At 49.4% G+C, this 14,801-nt stretch overlaps 1 protein-coding gene and 1 long non-coding RNA gene across 8 annotated transcripts in view; one reads left to right on the top strand and one right to left on the bottom strand.

Annotated features, from left to right (window-relative positions):
• Positions 1-1,127: 1,127 nt before the first annotated feature.
• PIGV (phosphatidylinositol glycan anchor biosynthesis class V) lies at positions 1,128-11,223 on the bottom strand. Of its 7 annotated transcripts, none has more exons than XM_040466100.1 (5): positions 10,805-11,223; positions 9,503-9,597; positions 7,606-7,740; positions 3,313-4,434; positions 1,128-1,947 (listed from the first exon to the last, which is right to left on the bottom strand). In XM_040466100.1, exons 3-5 carry the CDS (start codon positions 7,681-7,683, stop codon positions 1,666-1,668), a joined length of 1,482 nt encoding a protein of 493 aa, XP_040322034.1. In that variant the 5' UTR covers positions 7,684-7,740; positions 9,503-9,597; positions 10,805-11,223; the 3' UTR covers positions 1,128-1,665. The 7 variants fall into 7 exon arrangements, with proteins under 7 accessions (XP_040322034.1, XP_040322018.1, XP_040321997.1 ...); XM_040466084.1 differs by lacking the exon at positions 10,805-11,223 and adding an exon at positions 10,600-10,774; XM_040466063.1 differs by lacking the exon at positions 10,805-11,223 and adding an exon at positions 9,898-10,593.
• Positions 11,224-12,362: 1,139 nt separating this feature from the next.
• The window catches only part of LOC121023851 (uncharacterized), a 4,837-nt gene continuing 2,398 nt past the window's right edge, over positions 12,363-14,801 (top strand). Inside the window, exon 1 of the long non-coding RNA XR_005787522.1 lies at positions 12,363-12,659. This is a non-coding gene — a long non-coding RNA (uncharacterized LOC121023851). The remainder of the gene's footprint in view (positions 12,660-14,801) is intronic.

Genomic DNA, 14,801 nt, shown 5'->3' with positions numbered 1-14,801 from the left:
CAACTGGAGGGACACTAGGGCAGGGGTTATCCTCTTTTGCCAAGAAGGGCACTCGGGTGTCTTGGCAGAAGGCAGAGGGCTGCCCCAATCTGTGTGTACATTTTCAGAAGCATTTGACTCTGGACCAAATGCTCTCAGCTGTGCTAAAGCTGGGGCAATGGATGGGAAATGCTTATTGGCCAGGCTGACTAGAAGCTCCAACAGAGGGTGTTGGGGCTCAGCCAGGAGCTTCCCTTCAGCTGGCAAGTTTAGCTTTCTGTCATGGTCAGAGGGAGCATGTCAAAATTCCAATTCTCAGTGCTCTCCAGAAGCTATGATTACCCATCTATTTTGAAATTTCTGCTTGTTGGAATTTTTAGCTCAAACCGGGATCGAGTGGTGACGATACAGAGCCTCTTACCTGGCTCAAAGAATGAGCAAAAATAGCTGAGGAGGGGTCAATGCTCTTACCACCAGTACAGTGATGGGCTCATAACCAAATGGGAGCCAGAAAGATACCATTTCGTTCAACCCTGTACTTACTCACAATTTTTCAATTCATGCTGCCTGGTTGGCTCCTCTGACCCATGTCTACCAATCAAGCAAGCACAGACACTTGGGCAGGGCAGGGAAACCGGTCACCACTTTGACCATTTACTTGCCCGGCACAGATTTACTTACACAGGTCAGGGAGCCGCATTTGCCAGGTGTCGCTGCTTTCTCTCATTCAAAGGAAAGGTCACTTGAGTTACTCCTCAGAGTTGCACCCAAGAAGGGAGAGTTCCTTCTAAGTACTGAAAGCAGGAGAATTGGACATTTTCTCCTAAACTCACATGTTTGAGCCACTACATGAAGTGTTTAGACTGGGGTGATTCCATGGCTTAAGGCAGCTCGTAAGATCCTAGAGCAGAAAGAGACCTACTAGATTATATGGCCCATCCCCTCTCCTCTCCCAATAGGATAATATTATTTCCCCCAGTTTCAGAAGAGGTGACTAAGGCTGTGAAAACCCTCCCAAGGTCACACAGCTGGTAAGTGGGGTTTTACTGAGAGGACTACAATCCAGGTCTCCTGCTTCTTTGTGCAATGTTCTTTTTACCATGACTTTTTCCCTAAGAAATTTGTAGTATTTTAAAAAAGGTAATTCGTTGCCTGCATAACCAACAGTTGTTTAATTTGCCTATCTTTGCAAGTTTTTTCATATAAATAAATGAACGAATCATGAAAAAAGTAATCAGAAACAATGTCCCATTAAAAAGGTGGTCCTACTTTACTTCTTACTGCCACTACACTGTTCAGGCCTCTGCCATCATGTGTGGACTATTACCAGCCTGTCAGCTAGAGCCTTTGATGAAATAGACATTTAAACAATTTACATTTAAATTTACATGTGGGTCAGTGGTAAGTTTGCAACTATTTTTGCTATGCTTGGTTGAGGGGACAGATCCAAGTGTAACTTTAGACCTAGAGTATGATTTCTTTACTCGCAGAGAAAATAGCTGCTACTAATCTAAAATTTGCCACAGCCAGGACCAGCAGGGGTTCTCCAGTGGCTCACACTTCTCGCAGTCCTGACCAGCCTTCAGAGAGAGAGCCGGAGGGGTTCTGATGGACGGAGCAACGGTCCCAGGGCAGTGCAGCCAGTCCCAGTGTGTATCTGTACTTCCAGACCCCTGAGACTTCAGGTCACGTCCAAGGCAGGAAGTTGCAATGTAGGAGTAGTCCCAGGAGCCAGTAAGACAGGAAGTAGCCCAGAATGCATCGTGTGACTAGAGAACAGGTTTTCCAGTTGTACAAAAGTCCCATGATAGAATTCCTGGGGACCTTTTGTCCTGGTGGGCAGGCCCCTGCAAGCGGCTTCCAAGGCACAGTCTCTAGGGATCTCAACAGTGGCTCTTGATCCTGAAGCAAGTAAGCTGGAAACCAGTACACAATAGGAGTGGAGGAACCTAGAAATCTGGTGAGAACCTGAAATCGTAAGAGAGGGAAAACCGACATTTATTGGACTGTCAATGCTTCAAACCGGACCAGCCTGGGACTTCCCTGCTGCTAGGTGAACTACAGCCCCATGACTAGAAATGTATTGTACTGGAAAAGAGACACAGCAGAACTTAGGATCTGCCTGATAAAGCTGTGTGTAACACCAGCCGGGTGACCTCAATGTTACAAATAAACAGCTACAGGCTAATTACTACAGTAATGGGCCAATCAATACTAAAAACTCTTTGGGGTCCAATTTTAGCCTAGGGCCTGGACTCTAAACACTAGGCTGTGACGTGGGCTTTGGGGACCTGAAGTGGTTCCCTCATCCCCTGGGAATGGCAAAACAGAGGGAAAAGGGGCAGGCAATCCTGCAGTTCAACGTTTTCCCTTCTAGGGGAGTTCAGAGCCAAGTCTCCACATGGCCTCCCTCATCTAAGCTGGAAACTCTAAGCTTTGCTGGCACGCACTCTACTAGTTAATCCAGCTACAAACACAGAATGCTACTTTCTATTTCCCCTGTGCCTCTTCTTCACACAGCCCAGAGAACTTCACAAACAGCCAATGTGCGCCTCCAAGAGGCAGAAACTGCTAAGGAGTGGCCGGCACGGAGAGAAACAACTTCCTCGAGATTATGTGGGAAATGGGGCCACAGCCAGGAATAAAAAAAAATAGAAAGTATCAAACACTTCCCATTCCTATCTCCCCCCCACCCCACCCCAAACATGGCACAAGGGAGCTCCTCTGAAGATGGAGTATCTGCCAGAGTGGAGAGCACCTCAACAAGTCAACACTCAAGCAGACACTCTGGGTGTTAACCATACAGGAGGGGAAGGTCCCGAGCTCTCCTCTGCACTTACTCCTTTATCACCATCACATCAGGTCCTTCTACAACTCTCGTGTCTCCGCACACACCCTTCATCTGCCCAGAATAGTTTTCCTCTGCTTCTTAAACGCATTCCTTCTTACTCTTTAGGACCCAGCCTTAGTATGATGCCCTCCTCAACTCCTTCAGTCCATTTTTTGCTCTGTGCTTCCACAATACTTGATCTCAAAACAGCAACTCCTCTTCCATCCCGCTATACTAGAATTTTATCTGGGAAGTGTCTGTCTCCCCATTTCTACCATGAGACCCACCAGGGCAGCAACCTTATCTCACTTGTGTTCCATTCCTCAGTGGTCTGACCCAGGATCTAGACAAAGAAAGCCCACAAACAGTTGTTGAATGAATAAATTAGGTGTAGGTTTCTCAAATGGGAGAAGCTAGCAGGCTTCCTTGTCCCTGGCCAAGGGGTCCTGCCTGTATTCACACCCTTATCCCAGCCAGGAACTCACACCCTTATCCCACCTCACCTGAACATGCATGCACAGACTGCCAAACAGCAACAGTGCTGCAGCGTGGACCAGGTACACAAACACCCGAGGACCGAGGAATCCAGAATCAGATTTTTCTAGGGTCTTACTCTTCTTGCTCCTTCGCATTCCAAGGGTAAGGCAGAACCAAGGGTGGGTGGTCACATATGTCCACGTGGCCCAGGCAACCAGGAGGGCCACTGGTGCAGCCAGTAGGAAATTGGGCACCTGCTTGAGCTCATAGTATCTCAAAAAGCCAACATTCCAGTAGATATCCTGGATATAGCTATATATTAGGGGAAGTTCCCAGGAGCACCAAGGTGGCTCATTTCCCTCCACGATCCGGTAGCCCTTGTCAACAGCTAACTGCAGCAAGGGCTTAGGGATGGGGTGGGCTGAGCCTGACAGACAGAACTGAGTATAGGCATAATACTGAAAGAGGGCAAAGGGAAGGCCAAGTATGAGCACAGAGAGGAACACAGAGCCCATCAGCTTCAAGAGCTGTCTCAGAGGATTCAGCACCATGAGAGAAGACAGAAAGCTTTGGCACTGAGAATACACGAGGAAGCCAATGTTGACCAGCCCATTGGAACGTACACCAGTGGCAAGGGCAAAGAGGAGTCCACTAGTCCAGCTTCGGCCCCTTTCCAGCTGCCCCATGGCGCTGAATGTCAGGAGGGCAAACAAAGCTTCTGAGTAACCAGCTGCCAGGAAGACATTGGCTGGGCTGAGGCAGAAGAGCAGGGCTCCGTAAAAGGCCTGGCGGGGACAGCGCAAAACCAGACAGCCCAGGTCGTGAAGTGCGACCGCAGCCAGGACGGAGAACAAAGAATTGAGCAATGCTACTGAGATTAACAGGCAACTCCGTAGGTTCAGTAATGCCCGCAGGGGTCTCAGGAGTTCAGCTCCCACCAGGAGAGCCAGGGGGAAGCCAGGGAAGAAGGCAAAGTTGTGCTCATACAGATAGCCGTGCTCGGCAATGAACAGGAAGTGTTCCGCATCCCAGTGAGACAGGCCACCCAGAAGACCTTCCACAAGTTGGTCCACAGAGCCCGAGGGGGTGAGGCGAGGAGGAGAGAAGGCTTCTGCACGGTGATCTGGGATGACGACATTGAAGAGAGCCTGCGGGATGAAGGAGAACTAGGATTTCGGTTGAGCAACTGGAAGGGAAGAATTACCGTTTAATAAAATGAGGAAGAACCGACTTGTTGGAGGACAATCGGGAGTTCGGTTCTAGATTAGCTAAATTTGAGTTAAGACATTCCAGCGCAAAGGTCAACAAGGCAGTGAGATCTAGGAGTCTGAGGGTAAGGAGGGCAGTCAGGGCTGGAGATGTAAATTCAGGCAACATAAGTGCACAGAAGGTATTTAAAGGCATGAGACTGAATGAGATCACCTGGAGAGGAAGTATGGCTAGAGAAGAGATATGGGAGGATTGGGCCCTGGATGTGTCAACATTTAGAGGGTTGGGGCTTGAAGGACAATGAGGATCCAGAATGAAGATAAAGAAGGAACAGTCAGTAAGGTACGAGGAAAACCAGGAGAGAGTGGTGTCTTAGAACCAAGTGAAGCAAGGGAGTGACCAACTCTGTTAAGTGCTGCTGGGAGGTCAGGAAGATGGGGACTGACAAGTGACCACTGGATTTAGAAATGTGTAGGTCGCTGGTAAGTTTGACAAGAGTTATTTCAGTAGAGTTGAGGACACAGCAGACTTCATGGACTGGGTTTGGCAGAGAAGGGAAGAAGGCAGACTGAGGCAAACAGACAACTATTTGGATAAGTTTGGTTGTAAGTGGGGTAGTAGTGAATGACAATGTGGGAGATAAGTATTTGTTTGTGAATGGGAACGATCCAGTGGAAAGGCAACCACCAGGTTTGCAGGAGAGAGGGGAGAATGGCTGGAGCAGGCAGAAGGGGGTAGGAACTGCTACACTGGTAGAGGTGGGGGGCGGGCCTGGAAAGGAGAGCTGGGTTCAGCCTCACTTCAGCAGTGAAGGCCCAGAGGTGCAGATGCAAGCGTGTGACGGAGGAGGTGGGAGCACTCACAAGGCCATTTCTGATGGCATCTATTTTTCTGAGTTTTCACTCAGGGAAGCAAGTTGGGGAAAAGGTGTTAGGGACTTGAACAAAGAGGAAAACGTGTAAAATAAGTCATCTCTGACTCTAGTTCTCAAAATAGGCTGTGCACTGGAATCACCCCAGGAAATTAAAAACTACTGAGGTCTGAATGTCTGGGTCCTATCCCCAGGGTTAATGATTGAACTGGTATGAGATACAGCCTGGGTATTGACATTTTTTTTAAAGCTCCCCCAGGGGGATTCTGATGTACAGAACAATCTGAGAGAATGGGAGGGTGAATGGGCCTGGGAAATACACTAAGATTGCCAGGTAGCACTAAAGACTCACTTGGGCCAGTGATCTTGCAGAGAAAGAGACTAGTCAATACAGTTGTGTGTTCTCTGGGCAGACACAGCAGTAGACAGAGAATGAAACTGAGCTGTGACTGGGCTTTTGTGTTGTAAGCCAGGGAGAAGGGAGCAAGCAAATTATGCGTGTATGCCTGGTGGACCATGGAATCTAGCTGGCTAAGAAGGGGCATGGAAGCCATAAGGTGGATGAGGCACAGTGAAGCAGTGGTAGAACCAATGGATTTTAAGTTCTGAGGGGGTGGGAGAACCGTTAGAACTGGGTTACTAGAGGGAGTGAGCTGGAAAGATAGGAGATAGTGGTTAGTTGTATCAGCTGTATTAATATTGAAACCACCAAGAAATCAACAGTTCTGGAAAGAGCAATGGTGAGTCAGGAGCTAAAATCTTCAAGGAATGAAGAGGAATGAGTTGTCATTAACAGAGATGCCAGCAACAATGAAGGGTAACTGGGGATATCACTTGAGGCGTGAGCTTTAAAGCTGGAAGGGGGCTGGGGGAGAGAGAGGGATGATGAAATAGCATTATTGTCAAGTGTCTTTTTGCATCATTAGATTGTCAGTTACTTAAAGGAAAAGAGAGTGCCAAGACTTTTCATACTCATCACCTAGCACAGTACTCAGAACAGAGTAGGCACTTCATACAATTGTGGTGGCTGAGTGAGAGAAGAGGAGACATACTCATTTCCAGATCACCATCGGAATTAGTCCTGGTTCCCTATCCCAGATGCCAGTTCACGGTCCTGCCAGTCACTCATCTGATGCTGTTCAAAGCCATCACTGAGTCATTTTCCCCATATGACCCCATTTTTAAGGCTCTCTCTCTTTTTGGCCAGTTTCTTTATCAGGCCACTTTCAACAGTGAAAACAAATGGGACAGGAGAGATAGTCACAGAAAATGGCCCTAGTCTCCAAGTTGAAGCTACTTTTAACTAAACCTGGGGCCCAGCAGAGGCTGCTATGCCTCATTGTGTGGGAAGGGAGAAAGGAGGTTTCCAGAAAGGAACCAGCTTTGAGCCTGAGGAAGTGCCATTTGTGAAAAAAAAGCACACATAATTATGCTAATATAACATCACTAGGTTGTTGACATCCATTCAACAACACACAGTGAGAACATACTAAGCACTGAGCACCGTGCTAGGCACCAGATAGAATTCATATATGTGTGAAATTTGATTAAAATATGTATCAAGGCCAGCCTCAGAGGGGAAAGGGAATTGTAAAAGTGCAAATGCATTCGGAGGGTTGTGGTGGGTAAGGCAGCAAGGGACGATACCAGGGGAAGAGTTGGGACATTGCTGACTAACCGAGTATACATAGAGTGTCTCAGGATCGTGCACTCAACTGACTGACACAGTGCTCAGTCTCCTGCTAAGGGGACTCTAGGGCAATGCCTTGTGCTGTCATGCCCTAATGGCATCTCTCATTACAGAACTTCATGGTCTGTTAGAAAGCCCACTACCTCTGGAGTTAGGAACCCTGGGGTCTGATTCTGGCCCTCCTCTAACTTGCTGTGTGTCTTTAGGGAAGCCATTTAACCTTTCTGGGCCTCTGCTGCTTCATGTGTAAAACAAGGGATTAAAAGATCATTTCTGGGGGACCTGGCTGGCTCAGTCAGTAAAACATGCAACTCTTGTTCTTGGGGTTGTGAGTTTGAGACCCACACTGAGCATGAAGTTTACTTTAAAAAGTCAATAAAATATTTTGAAAAAGACCATTTCTAAGAGTCCCGACCACTTCTCAGTTATCAGGTATAGGTGTCTATGGTCCCAACCACATGGAAGGGTACACCTGGGAGGCAGAAAGAATACGGGGACGATTCTTAGTGCCTAGCCCAGCATGTTCAGGACAAAAGATCAGAGACTGACCTGCAGCACCAGAGTCAGGACACGGCAGCTGACTGCAAACCTCAGCACCTCTTTCCTGGATGGATCCATGGGCCACATCCTCTCACCACCGGGAATTCAGGGGTGTTGCTGCCAGGACTGAGCTCCCTCGGGCTTCTAAACTCCAAAACCCAAGGAGAAAACATTACATGTGGGCCGAAAGTAAATTCTTGAAAGCATTCTTCACAGGAGCCTCCCCCTTCGGCATTACATGGCAAACTCAACCACCTAACGGCCCAGATGAGGGAAAAGCATCTTGAAGGCAGATGGGACCCACTTGGTATCACCCTGAAGCACTGTATTGTCAGGAAAGTTCTACATGAAGATTGGCATGAGGTTGGCAGCTAAGCTCGCAGAAAACCTTTAAAAGACTGTTGAGTGCCTCTACGTAGGAAGTAAAGACCTGGGTTCAAGTCCTGACTCTGTCGCTCACAAGGTCTCATTTAGTCCTTGTGAGCCTCAGTTCTTTACGTATAAAATGGGATCAGACTATTTTTTTCCCCAGACTATTTTGTCTCACAAAATCGTCATGATGGTGAAATGGACGAAAGTGTGAAAAAGTACTAGCAAACCCATGTTGCGGTTGCTATTATTTGGTGTGTGCCCTTTTCCTCCTGCCCAGAATAATAAACTAGATCCCAAACCAGAGTCCCAAAAGTGGGGCATAGAACTGAACTGGAAGACCATAATGACTACACACTCTAGCCTAGCTCTCTGATGTGTGTTCAGCTGGTCTGTTAAATTAAGTGGAGAAGGAAAAGAAAACCACCACTCAGCAGGACTTCAGCCAGCTCACATTGCTAAAACAAACTTAGGGGGAAGACAGAGTCGACTACTAGGGATGGAGAAAACTCTTATTTCCCCATCTCTTTGTTGGAATGGCAGCAATGTATAAACAATTGCAAAGCCATTCTGAGGCAAGGAATGAACTTTAAGGCTTTTTTTTTTTCTTTTGGTCTTAAACAGTTCCTTGGGCTGAAAGAAGTAGCAAAGGCTCCTACAGAACATTCAAACACCAGTCTGGGAAATCAGAAGTGGCGGCAAGAGCACCAGAGGCAGCTCACTGATTTGGGGTGCACTATCCCTAACAGAAAAAATATTAAAACTTAGAAATTAATGGAGAGGGCTGGAAGAGTGTTCTTTCTTATCTGGCCAATACCTATCACATCTTTAGGTGTCACCTGTTTCTGGAATTCTTCTCTGATGCTCACTAGACTATTTGATATGCTCTCATTATACTCTGCCTTGTCGTCCTTACTGCTGTTGCTTATTTAAGTTGCTTTTGAGGGCGGGGGCTTTGTTTTGCTCCCAACTATACCCCCAGGGCCTGGCATTATAAACAGGCATTTCAAGCCTGTGTTCCCATTGAGTGGAAGTGGCAAGAACAAGATATGGCATCACCAGTTCATTGGCTCGGGATATAAAATCACTGCTTTAAGTATTCCTCCCACCATATCTCACGGTAAGATCAAGACCTAAGTCACAGAAGCCACAGGAAAATACAATTCCTCCAGAAAGGGAGCAAGGTTGGCCAAGGCTGACAGTACACTGTCCTCAGCAGAAGGGGGCGCCTGCTGCTCACTCCATCACCAGGAGGCCCGAAGGAAGGGAGGGGCCGTTAACGCCACACCGGTTTGCTCATCAAGATTCAGTTCAAAGGCAAGCTTTTGAAAAAAACCGAAGAGCCGCGGTAGTTTATGAATCTACCCAACATTTCCAGCATCTGACTCGCTGAATTGAGAGGAATTGTAGAAACAAGTACAGCCAACTTCACACGGCGGCTGATTCTTTATCCTAGGGCGAATTCACTTTTTCCCTTCCTTCTCTTCCCACTCACATGCAGAAGAAAAAGTTGGGGACAGAAAAGCAGTTAACCCACCTCTGCCTCTTCACCAGGCTTCCATTCTTCCTTTCCTCTCTCCAGAGTCAAGCTCTAGCCCCAGCGACCACCGGAGACTTGTAACCTACTCTTAGCTTACAGGTAAACCAAGTAAAAAACAAAATAAAGCCAGTGAGTTGTCCCTCTTGGCTAGTTGCAGACCTCACTTCCCAACAACCCCTTGACGGAATCAGACTCTTGAATTGGCAGGACATTTACAGGGCAACTAGTTTTACTCTATCTTCCCGGGAGATAAATATGCCCATAGTGGTGAATAATAAAAATCTCCTTGGTTTTTACATCAGAGATCTCATTAGACCCTGTGAGGCCAGTATGGTTACCATCGCCATTTTATGGATGTGGAAACTGAGGCTCATTGGGGTCAAGTGACACACCTTAGGCTATATTTAAAGAGAATGTCATTTTTTTCCTTCTGGAACTTCATGGTCTTCCGACCAGCCTTCACCCGGGCCAAAGGGGATGCGCTCTTTCACAGCCAGGGCAACAACCCAGGTCTCCCAAGTCCTAGCCCAATACTTGTCCAAAGACAGCGCATGCTCCTACTGGGTATGCTCAGGGCAAGGGAGGGCCCTATCTGAGCCTCTGGGGAAGCCTGAATCGGAGCCCTGGACCCTTGGATGCTCCCTTGGAGCATCCTCTGTGGAGTGAGGAAGTTTCCGTGACTCAGGGTCCTTGGGGCCAGAGGCCTCGCTGGCTGTCGCGAGCCAGGGGCCGCCTTCTGCCAGCCCAGCCGGGTCGGAAGCCCATTCTAACCCTTACTCTCGGGCATAGTCCTAAATGGACAGCGGGCACCTCTTCTCCCAAAAGGAGCCACGGCTCAGGGACTACTCCCGAGGGGGCCGGCGGGGCCCGGCCTAAGGCCGGAAGGCAGGCTAGGGAGGGACGCTGTAAAGGAAGAGGCGGCACCGGGAAGCCGCTATGGCGGAGGGGCGGGGCTCCCCGCTTCTCGGCGGCCTCCGCCTCATTTCCCTCGGCCTCCGTTTGACGGCTTCCCTCCCCCGAGAACTCCAAGGCTCCCGAGCTGGCGCCTGGTCCACAACGCCGGCCCGTCTCGACCTCCCAGGCGGGGCCCGAACCTCGGCTCCTCCATCCGGGGCCCCGAGCATCCCGCGCTTGCGCACTGGCCCCGCCGAGGCGACCCCGCCCCCCTCCTGCCCGGACTCGGTGTTGCCCCGCCCCCTTCCGCGGCGGCCATGTTGACTCCGGGCGCGCGGGGCGGAGACGGCGTGGACCCAAGAGTCCGCGCCCCTCGGCCTTGGCACCTTCCCGCCTTGGTGACACCTGAAGAGTTCCCCCTGGCGCTTTACGCGCCTCAGGCCCCCTCCCTCTCCTTCCGTTAGTCCTCCGTGTGTCAGAGTCGGCGCTCTCGCCCGGGTTGCATCCCGCAAACATCCACTGAGTTCCCGATGTGTGTGTGCTGAGGCTCTCGGAGTTTCGGGCCGCCCCGCGACCTCTTCGCAGAAGCCGGAGAGAGCCGCACTTTCCCTGCTGTCAGGCCACCCCAGCTCAGCACAGGGCCTGGCACACAATAGATGTTCCCTGAATAGAAAGAAACGCCTTGGGGTTTCTGTGGCCAGCAGTGGCATTCTGCGTCCTGGGTGTGAGGAAAGTGGGGGATCCCCCTGCTTTTCCCCTTCAGCTCCCGGGCACCTCGTGTCCTACTTCGATCCTCGACCCCACCTCCTCAGGTGACTAACGAGGATTATGAAGGAAACTTAAGAGAATGCGCCCCGCCCCCCCCCCCCCCCCCCCCGACTCTTCTTCCTCAATCGGGCAGTTGCTCTTGTAGGAAGTGAGGCCAAAAAGAAGAAGAAAAAGAAGCTAACTCAACAAAACCGTCTGTTAGGGAGGAGCGGCCGGTGGGCACCCCTGTAACGGAAACTGTTGGAACAACTTTGCACCCTCCTTAAAGGAAATAGATAATAAATCCTTCTCCGTTGGTGGATTTCTTGTTTCTCAGGATTCCAAAGCCTTCTGTGGTTTCAGTTATCGGCCCTCCAGAACGGAGAGAGGGTCTGGGTTAGCCTCTGGCCACAGCCCCGGCTGAGGGAGGGGTTTTATCTTCTGCCACAGCTATTAACGTGGGTGGGAACAAAGGGATGGTTGCTATCTCTCCAGGCAGAGAAAACTAGCCTCCATCAGTTCTGTGGGGGCCAGGGACTGTAGCTTTTGGTTCTCCCTCATTTCAGGCTCTGAGACCTAAGCTGCCCTAGGGTACTGTTGTGTGTAAGGTGGATCGGGTAGAAATCACATTTTAGTCCTGTGTTGGAGAAGGGAAACAAATGGAGAGGACTCTCCCCCCCCCCCCCCCGTTTTTTTTCAGGGACACTTGTCCTCAGCTTCAGACGCCCCTGAGTGAATCGGCCAAGCTGTGGTGCACACTCGTGACTGGGGCCTGAGGTTGTGGCTTGAATCTCTAGAAGTCCATGAGGCTCCCAGCAGCACTCAGTTTGCAGAGACAAAACTGAGCACTGTACCGTACTTGCTTTGTGAATTCACAAGGGAGAAAGACCAGCATTCCTAAGGTTCCCTCTATCCACACCAAATTCTCTCAAAAATCTATTTGTAAAAAGGACAGGGGTCTCTTGTGACAAGTCGGAATGTTTTCTAACAGCTCAACTGTCACCCGTGAGAGGTAGAACTTTGTCCAGACCTTCAGCTCTACTTTCCAGCAATTTCTCCTTCCTTCCTTTCTCTGCTGCCCACCCCCCTCCTCTTCCGCTCTGTTTCCTGTTTCATTTTCTGGCTTCTGCTCTGACAGGAAAACAAGAAAGCTGAACCTTGTGCTCTCAAAGCCCTGGCTTGTCAGAATGGAAGAAGACTAGGTGGGATGGGAGGGGGTTCTGGGCCTCCAAGGCCGTGGGTAAGTAGTTGAGGAGGCAGCTCTCTCCAGTCTGCGTTTAGAGTCTGCAGCTAAAATGGAGTCTGCATCTACACAGGGAGCCAGCTGAGCAACCAGCACTGTGGGAGAGCCAGGGAGACAGAGACGTATCCAAGGGCTCCACAAAGACTCTATACCACCCATCCACTTCCATTAAGAAGCAAATGTCCCATACCACCAACAAATGATTTCATAATACAAACCCCTGACCTAAACAATACAAGCAATGCGTCACTATTTCTTGAATCCTAGAAGGTAAGAGGGTTACAGCATTTCTGTTTCTTCGACTTGCCTGGCTCTGCTCTTGCTGCTTCCCCTGCTTGAAATGCCTCACTGCCAGACCACCCTCTAGCCAGCCCACTACCTTCAGGTCTCAGCTGACAGGTGGCTTTGTCAGAGGGGCTTTCTGCCACTACCTGGCCACAGCCAGCACCCTGTACTATCCCATCACCCTGTTCTGTTATTTTCATAGCGCCTATCATCACCTGATTGTCTTAGGAACTTTCCTCCTTTCATTGTCTGTTTCCTTCTTATGAAATATAAGCTCTATGACAGCACAGGCCTCGTTCACCAAAGTGTTACCAGCACTTAGAACAGTGCTTTGCGCATCGTATATACTCAGTAAAGACCTGGTTTATGAATCAGCTTAACCTGACACCAGTTGTTTATGGATATGGGAACTAAGGCTCAGAAAAAGAGGAGTTACTCGCCTGAAGTTACATAGCTGGTGGTGAAGGTGGGACTTGAATTCGGATCTCTGGCCTCTGAAGCTGGTTTTCTGTCACTCCACACTATTTTAGTCTTTTTCAGGTTTATCTCTTTCCCTCTCTTCCTTTTGTTCCACACAACTACGAATCTTTACAGGCTATGCCAAGAATCCTGCATCAGGCATACCATGGCTTAACGGCTCCTATCTCCTCTTTCCTCTAGTAAATTCCCATATTACCTCTTTGATTTAGTCAACAAAATGGGACTGCCTACTGTGTGACAGGGGATGAGAATGTAACACAGAGCAAGACAGACACAGTCCTCATCCTCGTGGAGATGGTGGTAATATCTACCTCATGGTTTCTATAGTGCTTGGCACAAAGGGCTCGATAAAGATGGGCTGTTGTAATTCCCTGAACAAAAAGGGGGAAAGAGTGTGTGAAGGGGGAGGTGTGAAGAAGGAAGGTTGGTAGTTCTCATGGAGCACTCACCATGCTGAGCAACCTGACTACTCATTTCTTTCTGTAGCTGCCTTGCCTTGCTCCTGCACCATATCCAAGCCCCAGACCGAGCAGTGTATCTATTCTCAGTAATTCAGTTTTCAGACACTAAACTTTCCTTTTTTTTTTTTTTTTTTTTAGTTTATTTATTTTGAGAGAGAAAGAGAACGGGCAGGGGAGGGGCAGAGAGCAAGGGAGAAGGAGAATCCCAAGCAGGCTCCTCATTGTCAGCACAGAGCCGGATGGGGGGGCTCGAACTCACGAACCGTGAGATCAAGAGCTGAGCCGAAGTCAAGAACCGGATGCTTAACTGACTGAGCGACCCAGGCATCCGAGACACTAAACTTTCCATGGCCCCAGTCCTATGGGAATGATGGAGTAGGTGACCCTGATCTTGGCTTTGAGGCCACGCCATTATGGGATAAAAGTGACCGCACTGGCTTCTGATTCAGTCACCGCCAACTGTTAGCAGGCAGGTCTAATGCCTGTGATGACAGGCAGGCATCTGTGCCTTACGAGAACTTTATGCCACTTCTTTCCCCTGTGGGTATCCACTGGCAGTTTCCAAGGGTGCCCGGTGACATTTACATCCATCCTGAGATCTGGGGTGGCACCAGCCAGGTTTTGGACATTTACCAAAAGCAGCATCCTTTTGGCCTCTGTTGTATCATTTGAAGATGTCCATCCACCGTAGGACAAAGTCCCCACCCTGCCTCTCAATTGCAGGAGCCACCAGACACTGACCCTTTAAAGGTCATGACACTAAATATTTTTCACCCGTCTTTCGGTGTTTGCCTTTCAGTAGTTAGAAAACCTTGACCCCACTGAGAGGCCTAGTGGGAAGGGCCTTAGCCACTTGGGGGTGGCAGTGGCTGCAAGGCAAAAGAGCCAATGAGGTTGAGAGTATTGTTTAGGCCAGACTTGGCTGCTCTCCAGCTATGAAAGAAGGTTAAGGTCATTTGGGGGGTGGGGAGGGAGGAGCCTGGGAAAAGAACTACTGGCCACACCCCTGGGTTCTCTACTGGCGAGGTTCTATTTACTTCTCAAAAGCAAATTACTCACAGCTCAGTGGCTAGCAGTTCTCTCAGCCTGTGGTAACTCCAGTCAGAAACTGGAGACCAGGCTAGGCTCCCCCTGCATTGCAGGAGAGTAGATGAAAGGAACCCAGGAAACCAAACTCCTAGGTAAT

This window comes from Herpailurus yagouaroundi, unplaced genomic scaffold, assembly GCF_014898765.1.
Source record: "Herpailurus yagouaroundi ecotype Mexico unplaced genomic scaffold, PumYag 77, whole genome shotgun sequence".
Taxonomy (NCBI): Eukaryota; Metazoa; Chordata; class Mammalia; order Carnivora; family Felidae; genus Herpailurus; species Herpailurus yagouaroundi.
Note: the sequence above shows the minus strand (reverse complement) of the source record. Positions and strands in the feature narration are given on the sequence as shown.